Source organism: Symphalangus syndactylus, chromosome 8 (genome assembly GCF_028878055.3).
Source record: "Symphalangus syndactylus isolate Jambi chromosome 8, NHGRI_mSymSyn1-v2.1_pri, whole genome shotgun sequence".
Lineage (NCBI taxonomy): Eukaryota > Metazoa > Chordata > Mammalia > Primates > Hylobatidae > Symphalangus > Symphalangus syndactylus.
Window position 1 is genome coordinate 41,210,748 of NC_072430.2, and position 18,721 is coordinate 41,229,468.

The 18,721-nt window shown below is 40.2% G+C and overlaps 1 protein-coding gene across 50 annotated transcripts in view; it reads right to left on the minus strand.

The window, feature by feature from the left end:
- The window catches only part of TTLL5 (tubulin tyrosine ligase like 5), a 296,508-nt gene that overhangs the window by 259,862 nt on the left and 17,925 nt on the right, over positions 1-18,721 (minus strand). For all 50 annotated transcript variants that reach the window (XR_010122049.1, XM_063644172.1, XM_055288714.2 and 47 more), the window contains 3 exons: positions 15,355-15,437; positions 13,430-13,536; positions 7,029-7,159 (listed from right to left, as the gene is read on the minus strand). Coding sequence is in view for 49 of the 50 variants with exons in the window: in XM_063644172.1 (XP_063500242.1) it covers positions 7,029-7,159; positions 13,430-13,536; positions 15,355-15,437 (321 nt within the window). In the remaining variant the exon portion in view is untranslated. The remainder of the gene's footprint in view (positions 1-7,028; positions 7,160-13,429; positions 13,537-15,354; positions 15,438-18,721) is intronic.

Consider the following 18,721-nt stretch of genomic DNA (forward strand, 5'->3'; position numbering starts at 1 on the left):
GCCACAAAATTTTATTCTTCTTTTCTTTCCAACCATTTAAAAATGGTCCTTAGCTTGTGGGACACATAAAAATTGGCAGAAGACCAATTTCACTCAAGGGATATAGTTTGCAGACATCTAATCTACACAACGAAATATTAAGCAGACACACAAAACAAGAATGTTATTAATGAACTGATAAGGAATGATCTTGAAGATAGCCTGTTAAATGAAAAAAACAGAAAGTGCAGGGCAAGGTATGTTACATATGCCCATCCGTTCATATACGCACACATTATTTGCTAGTAAATGCAAAGAATATCTCTAGAGGGTATGTAAAAAACTAGTAACACTGATCATCTCTGGGGAGGAAAATGGGATGACTGAGGAACAAGAGGAGCAAAGAGTCTTTTCACTGATGACTGTTTTGGAATTTCTTTTGTACCATGGGAATATATTACCTTTCAAAAAATATAATTTATAAGTCCTGCTATAGAAGACATATTTATAGTTATATATGACAAAAAATTAAATTTCCATAAAGTGAGGCCACTGAATATATGTATGTGTATTCAGTTTATATATTTTTTTCACTTTGCCATTTTCCCCAGATACTGAGCAGACTGAACAGAATGCCTGAGCAAGAGGCTATTAATATTAAAGCAAAACAAAAAATAACAAAACTTTCCAAACATCACTCATTCAATACCTCTAAGTACCTAATCTGTGTCCATCAGTTTGCTAGGTGTGGGGCACATAGTATTAAAAAATACAGTCTTTACCATCATGAAGATTAGACTAGCCGAAAAAACAGACATTGAACAAGTAATTACAAGCAATGAGAGTTATAAAAAGGAAGTACAAGGTTCTACAGAAATGTCTAAGAAAACGACCAGGCTAGTTATTAACAGGCTAACTCACACCTGCAATCCCAGTGCTTTGGGAGACTGGGGCAGGAGGATCCCTTGATGCCAGGAGTTCGAGACCAGGCTGGCCAACATACTGAGACTGTCTCTACGGAAAATAAAAAAATTAGCCAGGCATGGTCGTGTGTGGCTGTAGTCCTAGCTACTTCTAAGGCTGAAGTGGGCAGATTACTTGAGCCTAGGAATTTGAGGTTACAGTGAGCTATGATCACCACAGCCTGGGTGAGAGAACAAGACCCTGGGGAGGGAGGGGAGGGAAGGGGAAGGGAGGGAAGGAGAGGGGAGGGAAGAGGGAAAGGCAGTGGGGGGAAGGTAGGGGAGGGAAGTGGAGGAGGGGAGGGGAGGGCAGGGAAGGGAAGGGATCAAAGCTGTCTGGAGACAGTACCCTCTACTTTGTGAACTAGGCTTCTCAGAAGTTAATGCTTCTGGCTATCGGGGGAACCACCCCCAATATTTCAACGTAGGTTCTTTTCTATTTCCCTAAGTGTCGGCTGGTCTGAGAAATAAAGGGAAAGGGTACAAAAGAGAGAAATTTTAAAGCTGGGTGTCCGGGGGAGACATCACATGTTGGCAGGTTCCATGATGCCCCCTGAGCCACAAAACCAGCAAATTTTTATCAGTGATTTTTTTTTTTTTTTTTTTTTTTGAGACGGAGTCTTGCTCTGTCGCCCAGGCTGGAGTGCAGTGGCGCAGTCTCGGCTCACTGCAAGCTCCGCCTCCCGGGTTCACGCCATTCTCCTGCCTCAGCCTCTCCGAGTAGCTGGGACTACAGGCGCCCGCCACCGTGCCCGGCTTATTTTTTTTTTTTATACATTTAGTAGAGACAGGGTTTCACCATGGTCTCGATCTCCTGACCTCGTGATCCGCCCGCCTCGGCCTCCCAAAGTGCTGGGATTACAAGCGTGAGCCACCGCGCCCGGCCTATCAGTGATTTTTAAAGGGGAGGGAGTGTACGAATAGGGTGTGGGTCACAGAGATCACATGCTTCCCAAGGCAATAAAATATCACAAGGCAAATGGGGGCAGAGTCAGATCACAGGACCAGGCGAAATTAAAATTGCTAATGAAGTTTCATGTCCCACTGGGCACGCATTGTCATTGATAACATCTTATCAGGAGACAGAGTTTGAGAGCAGACAACCAGTCTGACTAAAATTTACTAGGCAGGAATTTCCTCATCCTAATAGGCCTGGGAGCGCTATGGGAGACCAGGGCTTATTTCAGCCCTTATCTGCAATCGTGTAAGACAGACATTCCTAGAGTGGCCATTTTAGAGACCTTCCCCCAGGAATGCATTCTCTTTCTCAGGGCTGTTCCTTGCTGAGAAGAAGAATTCAGCGATATTTCTCCTATTCGCTTTTTTAAGAAGAGAAATATGGCTCTGTTCCACCCGGCTCTCAGGCAGTCACACCTAACAGTTATCTCCCTTGTTCCATGAACATCACTGTTATCCTGTTCTTTTTTCAAGGTGCCCAGATTTCATGTTGTTTAAACACATGCTTTACGAACAATTTGTGCAGTTAATGCAATTATCACAGGGTCCTGAGGTGACGTACGTCCTCAGCTTATGAAGATGACGGGATTAAGAGATTAAAGTAAAGACAGGCATAGGAAATCACAAGAATATTGATTAGGGAAGTGATAAATGTCCATGAAATCTTCACAATTTATGTTCAGAGATTGCAGTAAAGATAGGCATAAGAAATTATAAAAGTATTAATTTGGGGAACTAATAAATGTCCACGAAATCTTCACAATTTATGTTACTCTGCCATGGCTTCAGCTGGTCCCTCCATTCAGGGTCCCTGACTTCCCACAACATCTGGCTGGGCACAGTGGCTTATGCCTGTAATCCCAGCACTTTGGGAGGCCCAGACGGGCAGATCACCTGAAGTCAGGAATTCGAGACCAGCCTGGCCAACATGGTGAAACCCCGTCTCTGCTAAAAACACAAAAATTAGCCAGGCTTGGTGCACATCTGTAATCCCAGCTACTCAGGAGGTTGAGGCAGAAGAATTGCTTGAACCCAGGAGGCAGAGGTTGCAGTGAGCCAAGATCACACCATTGCACTCCAGCCTGGGCGACAGAGTAAGACTGTCTCAAAAAAAAAAGAAGTTAATGCTTCTTCTGGTGTTTCACTATGATTGAAATCCTAAATGTTCTTGAAATTCTAAATATCAAAGACTGTCTTTCATGCTAGGCTTTTCTCCTTGATTTGTGTTATTTTCAGAACAAGGATTGTTCTCTTTTACAGGTTCTAAATGTGTGGGTAGGAAGCAAGAAAAATCAGAGGTAAAGGCCAGGCAGTCTCGCTCAGGAACCTCTGCTTCAGGATGAAGATGTACTGAACAGGCTCCCCAGTTCTTTCAAGTGCTTTCCAGTTCCTACAGTGGCAGCAGGCTTGGTCTAACAGAAACAGCAATGAACCTGGAGTAGAAAGATCTGAGTTGTAATTCTGGCTATTGGAGTATATGACTCTAGAGGTAATTTGCTTAAATCACCTAGTCTTATCTTTAAAATGAGATTTGTAAAATTTAGCCTGATTTGCTAAGATCTTTTATAATTCTAAAATTGTAATTCTACAAATTTACTCACTGCTTTGAAATCTAGTCATCCGTAATTAGTTGGCAGACATGAAAATTCACGTTAGAATCATTTCTCAGTCTCTCTTACAACTAGAGATGGCCATAGAGCCCAATTCTGGGGAAAGTTTTGCTTTTCTGATACTGGTACCACCCCATCTTCTTCTTTGTTGCTTCTTTCTTCCTTCTGCTTAGAAAGCTGTCCCCTTGAGGGAAATGGATGGAGTTGGCAACAGATCCTTAGTCACGGTCTTCAGGGTCATAGACCTCTAATTCTATTCTACTAAATACTGTAACTGGCAGTGATGACAGGACCCTAGATAGACCAGTGTGCCATGTATTCCAACCCCTACACTCAAATTACTGAGAACAGTTTGGGGAGTACCCAGGCTTTCACATCTCTGGAGACAGTGATTGGTCTCTAGGCTGTATCTTTACAGGTTTTCTCTTATTAGAACAAAAAACTATAAATTCATGAGATCACCTTGGCTGGTGTCTCTAGTGTTTTTAAGCAATCCTCATGTCCAATCCGTATCAGTTCTCTTTCAAAGGCCCTGCAGAGGCTATTCCAATCCCTTTCTGCCTTTTTAGACACCCACCCATCCCTAGGCCCCTCACTCCTGGCATAAGACCTCATCAACCTGTTCACCAAGAAGGCTAGGAATTTGTAACATAAACCTATTTACCTGCTTTCCTCTGCATCTAAAATGTTATCTGGGTCATCAACTTAGCCTTCTTCCTTTCCTCTTTCAGGAGACACATGCCCACTTCTCTTTCTAATGCTCACCCTTCTACTTGGGTTCTTGATTTAACCCTCTCCTGCCTCCTCTGAGACCTCATTTCCTTGTTCCTCTTCAATCTCCCTTTCCTCTCTGATTCTCTGTGGTGCTGCTTCTGTTTTTCTCTCCCTTAGTAATCACATTCATCTCCATACCTGCAGCTTCCAGAATCTACATCTCTGGCCAGAACTCAAAGCTGCTCTTACAACTGCCTGCAAAACACACCACCTGGATGCCCCATCGACATCCAAATCCATACCTTGTCCAAAATGTAACATTCCTCTACCCCTTTAACAGCTCCTCCTTTGCCTTCCTGGTTACATTCCCTGGTTAAAAACCCAATGGTCTTCCTAGCTTCTCAGACTCAAACCTTAGGATGCCTCTTTGACCCCTGCCTCACTCCCCATACACAGGCAGTAATGTTTGTTCTTGCACTCTTTCTACTCATACCTATCCATTTTATCCACATCACTGCAATAACCTTCAAAGAGACCACCAGTTTCTTCTCTCTGCTTCTGCCAACTCATTTCACATAGTTATTTTTCTAAAGGCCAGTCTGCTTATGGTGTCCCTTTCCTTCCAAAAAAATTTCCTATTGCCACACTCAAGCACTGGAGGGCCAGAACATAATACTATTAATTAGTATTATGTTTAACTAATACTAATTAATAGTAGTTATTAATAACATAACTACAACTTTAGTTGGTAGTTAAACATAACATACTAAAATAGTAAAACACAGTAAAAACATAGTAGTATTAGTATAGTCAGTAAACATAACTACTACTAATACAAACATAGCCTGAAATAGGAAATAGTATTAAACATTTATCAAGCCACCCCTATCAGGCACCATCCCAAGTGCTTTCCACATACTAACCTACTTAAATATCTTGACAACTTTATAAGGTCAGCACCAGCAATACTCTCATTTTATAGATGTGGACATTAAGGCACATAGAAGTTGGAGTAACTTGGCTAAAGTCACATAGCAAAAAATTTCTTAACTACAAATTTGCAGCTTTGAGTGCACTGAAGCTCTGAAGTTGATCATTTAATTAGACCTCTATGTGACCCACTGCAGAGCCATCTGTGGACAAACAATGAATTGCCAACCAATGGCCCCAGCTAGGGCAACAAATGCTATTAGATAAACGGTGAAGCAGGCATTCCTGATGAACTGCTGGCCTCCTCTGCCAAAAGATGAACAACCCACTAGGTGACCCAGAGAGACTGGCAAGCCTAACAGGTTAAAAGAATCAAAAGTCAGGAAGTGTAGAGATAACTCTCTCTTCTCCCCATGCTACTTCATCTATCCATAAAACAGAAATAGTCTCTTTCTTGGACTTCTTGGGAGGAAAACTGTCCTCTCTGTGTGTCTCACCTGATGTTCCTCATGGGAGAAGTGACTTCTCTCACACTGATGCTACTGGGGAATGGTCATTGCACATATGCTGCCCAGTGCCATTAGCAATGAAGCACAGAGACAAAGAGCATGGCCTCTGAAGCCAAACTGCCGGTTTGAACCCTAACTCTGCATTTGCAAGCTGCATAACTCATGGAAAGTTTCTTAACCAAACTGTACCTTAGTCACCTCATCTAAAGTACTACCAGAGTAGAGGTGCCTACTAGAAAGTAAACATTCAGTAAGTGTTAGCTATTACCACCGTAATTTGGACTTTCACAAGAGACCTGCCTCACATCTCATCTGTACTCATGCCTCTTCTGTGCATTAAGCCTACTGAGTCAGGCTCTGCCCCTGTGGTGGAAAGCCTGAAACGAGCCCAGTGCCTCTGCCTGGCCTGGGTGGGTAAGTTCACAATGATGCAAAAGAAGTAAGAAGCCCATTTTAGATCTGGATCCAGGCCATGTGTTTCTGTGTCACTTTACCAGCCATACAGCTGACACTTAGATGCCTATTTGGCTCCCATGTGTATTTTTTTTATTAGTCTGAACTCAAAGGGGAGAGAATGTGACTAACTTGTAGCTCCAAACCCTAACATCCAAAGATATGTGATATCTCTACCCCCAAAGAACATAAATTACATAAGACTAGAAATCAAGGCTGAAAGAATGTTTCTTAAATGGCAAGCGAAAAAGGGATACTGAAAAGGAAGCATGTATAATTCATATGCAGGAATATAAAGTATCCTTACAGGCCAGGTGAGGTGGATCATGCCTGTCATCTCAGAATTTTGTGAAGCCAAGAGGGGAGGATCCTTTGAGCCCAGGTGTTCAAGACCAGCCTGGGCAAAGAGTGAGATCCCATCTCTACAAAAAATTTAAAAATTAGCTGAGCCTGGTGGTGCATGCCTGTATTCCCAGCCACTTCGGAGGTTGAGGAGGAAGGATCACTTGAGCCCAGGAAGCAGAGGGTGCAGTGAGCTGTGATCATGCCACTGTGGTTATGGGCTACAGAGGGAAATTCTGTCTCTTAAAAAAAATAAAGAAGAAAAAAAAAGTCCTTACATACGCACTAAGTCATCAATGGAGAGAAGGGACATTCAAGCAAAAAATACATTAAGACAGGGGCATGCTTATATGATGCCAATGTGCCCTTACATAAATGATACTGACAGTTTACTGAGCATATCAGAATAAAAATAGTTTTTAAAGTTACCTCTGCAACTGTTTTACTAAAGAGTCTCAGTTGTCTAAGGATTTGGAAAGCCCCGATTGGTTGACACCTTGAGGCGGCTTTTGGGGTAAATATTCCCCAGGTTCAGCTGCTGGGGACTGGGGCATTCTCTGTCAGGCACTTACTACAAAATTCCGCGTACTCAGCTGGCAGGAGGAAGGTCTGAGGGAGGATGTGAAAAGCCTTGAATCCATGTGTATGCTGCATTCGAATAATGTTTTTATACAGTCGGTCCTTCCGGGTAAGTTCATAAGACCTAAAAAATCAAAAAAGTATTTCCATTCAGTAAACTATGACTCAGAATTTTCCTGTGTTATCACATTCTAAAGAGTTATAGTTCACAGTCCTAGAACAGTTAGTGAAGATAGTATTACATCCTAAACATATCGCTGTTAATCCAAAGGGCTTATTAATCATTTTTATCAAATGGGTTTTTTGGTCAGATTTTTTTCATTAAGATAAAATCTCCATACAGTAAAATTTGCCCTTTTTAATGTGTAATTCTATGAGCTTGGACAAACACATACAATTATGTAACCACCACCACAATCAAGATAAACAACAGTTTCAACATCCCAAAAAGTTACCTCAAGTCCCCCTGTAGTGGACCCTCCCAATCACCTCCAGCCCCTGGGGAAACATTCATTTGTTTTCTGTCCTTATAATTTTGCCTTTTCCAGAAAGTCAAATAAGTGGAATCAGACAGTGTGTATCCTTTTGAGACTAGCTTCTTTCACTGAGCACAACTCATTTGAAATTTATCATTGTTGCATGTATCAGTATTCTGTCCCTTTTCTTGCTCAGTAGTAATCCACTGTATAGATGTACCACGGTTATCCATTCACCAGTTGAAGCCATTTGGGTTGTTTAGTTTTTGGAGATTATGAATAAAGTTGCTATAAAGCATTTCCATATAGATTTTTATATGAATGTATGTTTTCATAAGTTATACTGTAAACGTAAGTTTTTATTTCTCTAGAGGTGGGACTGCTTGGTTGTTCAGTAAGTTGTTTCAGTTATTTATTGCTGTGCAACAAATTACGCTAAAACACAGCAGCTTAAAATAACAGTATATATTTATGACCTCATAGTTTCTGGGGCCAGGAATGTGGGAGTGAGAGAGCTAGGTGGTTCTGTCCCAAGGTCCTTTATGAGGTTACAGTCAAGATACTGGCCAGCACTGCAGTTCATCAGGCTCAAGAGGGGCTGGAAAACCCAACTTCCAGATGACTCATCACTCATATGGGGCTGCCTGCTGGCAGGAGGCCTCAGTTCCTCCCCATATGAACTTTTTCATAAGGCCAACTGCCTTTATGACATGATAACTGGTTTCTCCCAGATCAAGTGATCCAAGAAAGTGAGTAAGAAGCTGTAATGTCTTTTACAATCTAGTCTCAGAAGCAACAGTCACTTCTGTCATATTGCACTAGTTAGAAGCAAGTCACTAAATCCAGTCAACACTCAAGAACAGAAAAATTAAGTTCAACCTTTTGAAAGCAATGTCAAAGAATTTATGGACACATTTTACAATCACCACATAAGTATATGTTAAACTTTATAATAAACTGCCAAATGGTTATTCTGAGGATATTGGAAAAACAAGCTCCGTTTCTCCTGCTATATTCTGAGATATTGAGGAAAAACCAAAGTGTTTTTCCTACTCTCTACTCTCAATTCAACATAATCACTCAACACTTTAGACACAAATGTGTAGGGGGTTTCCCCACACACAAAGCAAGCAATCTTGCACTGGGTGTCCTCTAATTCAACTCAATTTTGACCCTACCTACCTGGAGATAGTGTCAGTTCCCATAAGTTGAAGGCTCAGTCCCACAAAACTGCCTCCCACTTCCAATGCCAATACCAAGCCCCAAGTTGTTTTACCTGTGCTTCTAACCACCTGGCTATAAACAGGGGTCCCTATGACTCCCTCCTTGGGTTCAGTTAATTTGGTAGAGCAGCTCACAGAAACACTTATGCTTAATGGTTTATTAAAAAGGATATTACAAAGGACATAGAGGAAGAGATGCACGGGCGAGGTATGAGAAAAGAAGCGCAGAACCTCTATGAGCTCTCCGGGCACACTACTGGCCAAGAATCTCCATGTGTTCTGTTACCCAGAAGCTCTCCAAACCCAGTCCTTTGGGATTTTTATGGAAGCTTCATTACACAGGCATAATTGACTGGACACTGGTGACTAATTTAACTTTCAGCCCCTCTTCCCTTCCTGGAGGCTGAAGGGTGGGCTGGAAGTCATAACCCTCTAATCATGCCTTGAGCTTTTCTTGTAACTAGTCCCCATCCTGAAGCTACCTAGGGACTGCCAGGCACCACTTAAGTCATTAGTATATAAAAGGACACGTCTCACTCTGGAGATTCCAAGGAGTCAAGGAGTTATATGTCAGGAAACACGAGGAAGACTAACTACATATTTCACAAGATCACAGTTATCCAGAGTGGCTATACCACTCTGCATTCCCGCCAGCAAAAGTGTTCCAGTTGCCATGCATCCTGGCCCACACTTGGTGTTTTCTGGTTTTTCTTTTTAGCCATTCTAACAGGTATATTGATACTTTGTATAGTTTTAATTTGTATTCCATTAATTACTAATGCTATTGAGCATCTTTTCATGAGCATCTTTTACTTGCCATCCCTGTATCTTCTTTGGTGAGGCATCCATTCAGATATTTTACCCATTTTGAAAAATAAAGTTGTTTGTTTCCTTATGATTGAGTTTTAAGAGTTTGCTACATATTCTGGACACAAATTCTTTATCAGTTACGTGTTTTGCAAATATTTTCTCCAGTCCATAGCTTGTTTTTTCATTTTCTTAACAGTGTCTTTCAAAGAGCAGATATTTTTAATTTTTAAAAAGTCAAATTTATCAATTTTTTCCTTTTATGCCTGTGCTTTTATTGTTGTATCTAGGAATCCTTTGTCTAACACAAGGTTGCAAAGATCTTCTCTATGTTTTCTTCTATAAGTTTTACAGTTTATGTTTTATTTTTAGGTCTTTGACCCTTATTTCAAATGGGTTTTTAAAAATTGATTCACAAGTATAAAAACCTATTCTAAAACAGATTTCAAATATAAGTAAACAACAAAAAAAAAGATTGACTGTTGATAAATATACCCAAAATTTCAGGCTATAAAAACCGAACCTGTGAAAGAAATTCTAGCTTCAAAAGCTTCAACAGAGTCTGTGCTGTTCACTATTATAAATCATTATAAAATATTTTAGGACCCCTGTGTGTTTTACTTTAATGGAATCATGATTCTTTAATAGTATAAAATCATCTGGATTACTCAGATAGTGAAAAAAACACCAGTACTCCAACTAAAAGCAAGCTCCCAGACCAAAGAATTCTGGAAGTTTTTATACCACAGGTATCTACAGATGTGACCTTCTGAGAAACATAGCATGGCAAAAAAAAAAAAAAAAAAAAAAAAAAAAAAAAAAACCTGAGTTAATTCTAAGTAGAATGTAAATTGAGAAAGAATAGCTACTAAAACATCAGAATTTCTGAGATGTTCTCTTAATTTGTTTTTAGGGGGGAAAGCATTTAGCATATTTTTAAAAACAACTGTCCAGGAAAATCAAACACATGGTTATCTAATCCATATTTATAAATCTATTGCCACAGCAGTAACTGCCCAACCTCTCATGTAACTATGTAGAACTCTTATCATCACTAGCACCACGGGCCTGAAATGACCCTCCCGGATGGGACCCAAGACAGGCCTTAATTTTAGAGTATAATGATCCCATTACAGTAAAGACCCAGGTTAGGAACCCCGTTGAGAACTTAACTACATCATTAAGAGATGGATACAGAAGAGGCAAAGCTATAAAGAAAATCAGGGAAATTAGCACCTTAAAACCAGGGTAATAATTACTGTTATATCAGGGGTACATTCTTGTGTACAGTACTCCAAAAAGGCACTTTGGTTAGCCTCGACTGGACTCATGGTCTATGATTTGTTCCACTCCTTCAAAACCAACTAAGAATATTTGCAGTAATCATTAAAAACTTATTCAACCTGTTCCACAGTTCAAATTTCTTTCCATGATTTCAGAAACTGCTTTGTCAAATCTAGGTACCACAAGTATCTCTCTTTCTTATCTATGGCCCTCTTCTGAAATCCAGAGCAGAGGTACTCAATTTTTAGTGTGCATAAGAATCACCTAGAGAACTTTCTAAAAAATGCATGTTCCTGGGTCTCACCTCTCAAAATTCTGGGATGAAGCCCAGGATTCTGCATTTTAAACAAGTACCCCAGAAGATTCTGATACAGACGGTCCAGGACCCACACCAACCGCTGATTTAATCTACAACAGTAATTTCCAAACTTCCCTGTTACAAATTACCTCAATGCTTTTTAAATATATAGCTTTCTAGGTACATATTTACCTGGAAAGGTAAGGTAACTAGAAAGTGCTTAAATATACACCTTCTCTGGAGATGGTAACTTTCATGAATCTGCAATGGGACCTGAGAATGCATATTTTGCAAAAGTACCCTAGGTAATTCTTATCATTAGGGAATTATAAACACTGAACCAGAGGCTAAGAAAAAGAAAGCACTCTCCTACAGATGCCCCACATCAGTGGTTTTCAAACTTCTTTGCTTGGTACATCCTAGAAGAATTTGGGGAAACTATATATCCTCTTGCATGTTTAAGCTGGCATGTAAGATTTTTCATCATAAATTTAAATTGTTCCAAAGAATCTGATGAATGGTAAATATTACATTAAGACAAAATTATAACACCACCTTTTTTTTTTTTTTTTTTGAGACAGGGTCTCTCTGTGTTGCCCAGGCTGGAGTGCAGTGGCACAATCATAGCTCACTGAAGCCCTGACCACCCCAAACTCAGGTGATCCTCCCACCTCAGCATCCCAAGTTGCTAAGCACATGCCACCATGCCCAGCTAAATTTTTTGTTTTTTTTAGAGCCAGGGTTTTGCCATGTTGCCCAGGCTGGTCTCCAACTCCTGGGGCTCAAGCGATCTGTCTGCCTTGGCCTCCCAAAGTGCTGGGATCACAGACATGAGCCGCTGCACCTAGCCAACACCACGCTTTTAAGTATATTGAAGGGAACCTAAACAACATCAAGATTCAATAGCTCATTTTTAAAATGTTATTAAAGGAAAAGCTCCTTCTGTCAGTAAAATTTTCACTGTTTACAATATGCTTTTTAATGAAGTTAACGTATGTACAGAAAAGTATACAAAGTACACGGCAGGGCATAATGAATTTTTACAAAGTGAACACACCTGTGTAGCCACCACTCAGGTTGTGTATAGAACATTCCCAGCATGCCAGAAAAGCCTCCCTCAGACCGCCACACAGATGCTATCCCCCAGTCACTCTTGTTTTTAATTCTTCCATTTCATTTCCCACAAACAACAGGTTAACCTAACATATTTAATACTTGTCTTTTACATCATATAATATCTTCTCTACAGCAAAATTATACATAGGAATTGACATATAATATTTTTAATTGCCTGTGATCATAAGGCTATAACTGTTTATATATACATGACTATCATTGCAAGTATTGTAGTGTACAATTCATCCAAACACCAATGACACTCAATTCTGTGAACTTCTTCCTAATTATACATCAAAAATCACAAAATGATCTGTCACTAAAATTATGTTTGATGATCAGCTAATAGCTACATTATATCATCCTTCAATTATTTTAAAAACAAACAAATAGAAACTACCATCATGCAACAAGGATTTGTTATGCTATTACTAGAATTCAATTAGACACCAATTTTTTTCTACCTTTCTTTGGAACCCTGAAAATTTCTACACCTAAGGACAATATACCAGACTAGGATTCTAGGTGAGCCATTCTTTAATAAAAGTGAAAAAACGGTAACTGTGAAGGGGAAGTAAGAAAGGCAAACCCATCATCATGAGGTATTCCCAAGCAGCTCAATTTTAGGAAAGAGAACCAGAAACTATCTCCTTTAAAACCATTCATGTCTATATAGCCCTTAGAAAGTGTTCATTCATGCTCAGGGATATGAACACAACAGTTGGATTTGCAGAGTGCTGTTCTGTACCAGAAAAATTTCTTCTTCTGGCCGGGTGTGGTGGCTCATGCCTGTAATCCCAGCACTTTGGGAGGCCAAGGCAGGCAGGTCACTTGAGGTCAGGAGTTTGAGAACAGCCTGACCAACATGGCAAAACCTCGTCTCTCCCGAAGATACAAAAATTAGCCAGGCATGGTGGTGCAAGCTTGTATTCCCAGCTACTGGGGAGGCTGAGGCAGGAGAATTGCTTGAACTCAGGAGGCAGAGGTTATAGTGAGCCAAGATCATGCCACTGCACTCCAGCCTGGGTGACAGAGCGATACTCATCTCAAAAAAAAAAAAAAAAAAAAAAGCCCTTCTTCTTCTTCATTTTCTTCTTCCTCTTCTTTAAGGACATTAATTACCTCTGCTGGCTACATGCCCCAATGTCATGTATCTTTAAATGAAGCAAAGCAGCTACAAAGAGCATTACCTGGGAAAGTGATTAACTTTTTGTGCTTCAGAGAGGGTGCGCAGTAAGAAGGGCTTCAGGTGGGATCCTGTCCACATTAGGTTATAGTCAGTGCTACTTGGGTGAACCTGAGGGCAGACAGAAAGGCAAGAAGGCAAAAAAAATCAGAGATACCCCTTCTCCAAGAAAAGCAATGGCAGAAAAAGCCACAGTGATTTTTTCATCCATAGTGTACTCATGGGGGTGGCCCAATTAGTACGTGAGCCTAGTGAGACAAAAGCAGTGTATCACAGAACAAGTTCAAAGAATGGGAGGGCTGGGCAAATCCCAGATGCAGAAACTAAAATAAATTAACCCTTCTATAGAAGCCCATGATGTCTCTTAATATTCTTGCATTTCTTTCTCAGGCTATCCTTATCCTTGCAGAAACTGAGTATGAAGTGCTGATCAGAGATAAACCTTATAGTAGCAAACCAACTTAGAATTCACTCAGTCATCCATTAAAATTCTTTTGTCCATTAATTCAACAATGAGGCACCATGTTAAGTGCCAGAAATAAAAGAGCAACAAGACAGGATACAAACTGGTATCAGAACTTCCCTCATGGACAAGTGCAGTGGCTCATGCCTGTAATCTCAGCACTTTGGGAGGCCGAGGCAGGAGGATCGCTTGAGCTTAGGAGTTTGAGACTAGCCTAGCAACATATTAAGACCCTGTCTCTACAAAAAAAAATTTTTTTTAATTAGCCAGGAGTGGTGCCATGCACCTGTAGTACCAACCACTTGGGAGGCCGAGGCAGACGAATCACTTGAGCCCAGGAGTTCAAGGCTACAGTGAGCTATGATCATGCTACTGCTCTGCCTGGGTAACTCAGTGAGACTCCATCTCTAAAAATAAAAAATTAAAAAAAAAAAAACTTCCTCAAAATGTCTCTTACAAATCTCAAGCTAGGAACCAGACTTTTATCAATTGTCACAAAGTATCTATAGTGGAAGTGTCTGTTCAGCCTTTTTGCCTGTCCTTTTTGATGTTTACATTCCAATCTTCCAACTTTCTTTGGAGAATGACTTACTCCTTGGTTTTCAAGAACCTGCCAATCACCCACCCATCCCCTCCTGCAAGGAGTGGATCCAAACCCAAGCTAGGCCAATCATTCTATCTCTGGAATGTGATTTTTGAGCAAGGAAAGGCAAAAGGACAATGAATGGAGTCCAGCCACGCCCATGGCAGTGCCTTGAGAAGATGATCCTGAAGATTCCTGTTCCTAGATCCCTGGGGCTGTCCTGGTCTCTCTCCTTCCAAAGGCCTGCCTTTTCAGCTTTTTCTCTGATTCTGCTAGTCCCCTCTGCATATCATTCTGACAAATCCCTTTTGGGTTTTTTCTTTTTGCGACGGAGTCTCTGTCACCCAGGATGGAGTGCAGTGGCGCGATCTCGGCTCACTACAACCTCCACCTCCCAAGTTCAAGCGATTCTCCTGCCTCAGGCTCCTAGGTATCTGGGACTACAGCTGCACACCACCACACCTGGCTAATTTTTGTATTTTTAGTAGAGACAGGGTTTCACCATGTTGGCCAGGATGGTCTCGATCTCCTGACCTTGTGATCCACCCGCCATTCCACGTTAAGCAAAGTCCATTCAGTTGCCTGCAATCAAAGAACCTTAACTGGGTATCAGACAATTCCTTATGGGCAACTGTGCCCCTAGTCCAAGCCCAAGAACATAGCAAGAAAAAATTTTTTTCTAAAATCATCTGGAAACGTTTTCCATGTATTGCAAGCAAAAACTGGTAAAGCCACTCCGAAATTCAGTCTGAGTTCTGGACCATCACTAAGCATTGGTCCCATGTACTTCCTAGAGCTGGCTCTGTTAACTGGTAAAGTCAGTTAGGTGGCTAGGATTTTCAGCTTATGAGCAGATCAGGTGAGGTAGTAAAAATAAACTTACTTCATGAAATCCATGGGCTGTCAGAATGCTGCGTACTAGGCGACTGTCCGTTCGTACAATCTTATAAGACAAATGATAACGTTCTAAAGAAAAACAGAATCAAGTTCAGTAACTAGAAAGTTAACTGTAAAAACAAAAATAAACTGTAACATGGTGGCTTAATTATACTCAATAACATTACATGCTACCATTAAAACGATTATAAATAAGTTGAACATATTTTGGACCATGAGACTCTTTGGAGGTCATTAGACATGGATGGGGGAAAAATTACACCTTGGTTTTCACTAGTTTCTAGCTGAAATTTAACAATGGCTTTAATTAGGATTTTAAGCAACAAAACAGGCAGTATTAACATTATCTGTGACCCTGCCACCAACAAACATCAGATATTTAAATATTATTTTACAGTATAATTATCTCAAAATATCACTTATTCTCATAGTATTTAAAAATTAGAGTAGTTAACAGACCTTCACTAGATTGTGTTATTTAATACACTAATAAAAAAGCACATGTCACAATTTCTTAAAAAATATTCTGATTACTATATTTCAATACAATGTATTTGCTTTGTAATTATGTACTTTTTAAAAATCTATTTTAAAACATTCTTCTGCGAAGAGGCCCATGGGCTTCTCCAGACTGCCAAAGGGATCTATTGTACCAAAAAGGTTAAAAACCCCTGCTCTAGGCTGGGCACGGTAGCTCACGCCTGTAATCCCAGCACTTTGGGTGGCCAAGGTGGGCGGATCACCTGAGGTCAGGAATTCGAGACCAGCCTGGCCAATATGGTGAAACCCCATCTCTACTTAAAAATACAAAAAATTAGCTGGGTGTGGTGGTACGCACCTGTAATCCCAACTACTTGGGAGGCTGAAGCAGGAGAATCGCTTGAACCCGGGAGGCGGATGTTGCAGTGAGCCGAGATCCTGCCACTGCACTCCAGCCTGGGGACAAGAGTGAGACTTCATCTCAAAAAAAAAAAAAAAAAAATCCCTGCTCTAGATAGCCCTCTGTATCCTATAATGCTGATTACCAGTACATCTTAGACCAGAGGTTAGAAACTGGTAGCCCAAGGATGAAATCCAGCCTGTAGACATGGTTGGTTTGTTTCTCATGGTGCTCTAAAAATAAAATTGAATTCATTGCTTAGCTTCTGAAATGGAAAGAATTCACAGAAACTCTAGATTTCTAGGCGTCTCTTAAAAAACATGGAAACCTGGGCTTTCTTCTCCAATGGCAAGAATCAGCTGGAGAACTGCAACTGCCCCGTTTAGGACAGGCCACACTCTTCAGTTCAGCACAGGACCTGGCCTGCTTCACTCAATCACATTTCCTGCCAGGGCCAAGTAAGCATGTGTGCTTGTGACCACGATGGGAGAGGAAAGTCTGAAACCATGTGCGATTTCAATATATTTACTCTGGACCACTGAATTCAATCTCTTTCTATGCACCACTACTAATTGAAAAAGTTAGCTAAGAATTCTGCTGAAGAATTTTTTTAGAGGACTTCATATTGAACAGTTTCTGAATTGAACAATTCTGAATGATACAGACACTCATGGGCAGACTCTAGAACAATATTCAGCCTCTGTAGTCAAAGACAACAATTTCTTTTTCAAGTTCATGTGAAGATATTCATAAATCTCTGCTGCTACTTACTCAGCACTGGCAGGAACACCATGCAACGCAGACACAGGAGGGTTAACATTTAAAATGTCAATCACTTCGTCCTTTTCATTCTTGTGGGCAGACTTTCAAAGCCAAGTAACAGTGTTATCCCAATGATCAGTCACTATTACTTTGTCTTTGCAGTATCATCATAAGAAACACTGCAGAATCATGTGTGGGAATGACAAGATAGGCTAAGAATATCTTGCAATGTCAAAAAAGGGAAATACTCAAAAACTGATTAGGGACATGTCGCTAAGAGCTTAAAAGGGCTCTCGACGGCCAAGTTTAAGACAATTTGAACATAAAAATGAATAGTGACAGAGATAGATTATAATGTACTCTTATAAAAGAATCCACGTATCCACACTGATAAGGAGTTGAGAGGGAATATTAGTTTTCTTTTGCTGCTGTGACAAATTACGACACATTTGTTGTTGTAAGGCAAATTTATTGTCTTACAGCTCTGTGCATCAGAAGTCGAACACGGGTCTCACCAGGCTAAAACCAAGGAATTGGCAGAGCTGTGTTCCTTTCTGTGGGCTCTGGGTAGGATTTGTTTCCTTCCCTTTTCCATTCCTTGGCTTATGGCTTATGATCCCCTTCCTCTATCTTTGAAGTCAACCATGGTTGGGTGTAGTCTTTTTCACATCACAATACTCTGGCCTCTTCTACTTCCTTCTCCCACTAAAAAACCCTTGTGATTACACTGGGCCCACTTGAATAGTCCAGGATTATCTCCTTATCTTAAGGCCAGTTGATTAGCAACTTTAATTCCATCTACAACCTTAATTCACCCTATGCCATGTAAGATAACATATTCACAGATTCTGGAAATTAGAAGGTAGACATCTTTAAGGGACCATTATTCTGCCTACCACATAAGAGAAAGCTATTATTCACAGAGAATCCAGCTAATAAACGTAGAAGGAAAGATAGAAAGAAAAATCACCATTTTACAAAAACTATAAGAGTAAGTGATTCAAACAAGAATCAGTAGATACCAATGGGGAGAGGTTATTAGGGAAAAGGACACGCATACATCTCAAAATATCTTACCAGAGAATGCTTATAGCAAAGGGAAAAGGCACCTTTACAATGAAGCCATCTGGTGAACACAGTCTTAACCAAATGATCAAATGTGCCATCACCAATACTGCAAAATAATGGCATCACATACTCCCAAATGTTATACACTGGGGATACAGTTTCACTAAGCAATATTACTGCAGATTTTTAAAAATCGGAATCTAAACATGTAGGAACCATCAAACATGGATAACAATCAAATTTAAGGATATCTGTAAAACACGCAGTCTAGAATATTTAAAAATGTCAATGTCATGGAAGACAAAAAAAGTCTAGGAAATGGCTGTACAGTAGACTAAAGAAATATGACAACAAAATGTAATATTTGATTGGATCCTGAATAGAAAAACAAAAAAAACACTATAGAAGACTAAATTGGAACAATGGGGAAATCTGCATAGATTAGATCTATGGATTAGATAATAATATTTTGCCAGTGACAGATTATTGTGCTTATATAGAATATGCCCTTATTCTCAGGAGTCACAAGCTGAATAATGTATTAGAGCATGTAATATTTTACTAATTCTCAAATGGTTCAGAAAGAGAGAAGCAAATATGGCAAAATGTAAGTAATTGGTGATTCTAGGGAAAGACTATATGC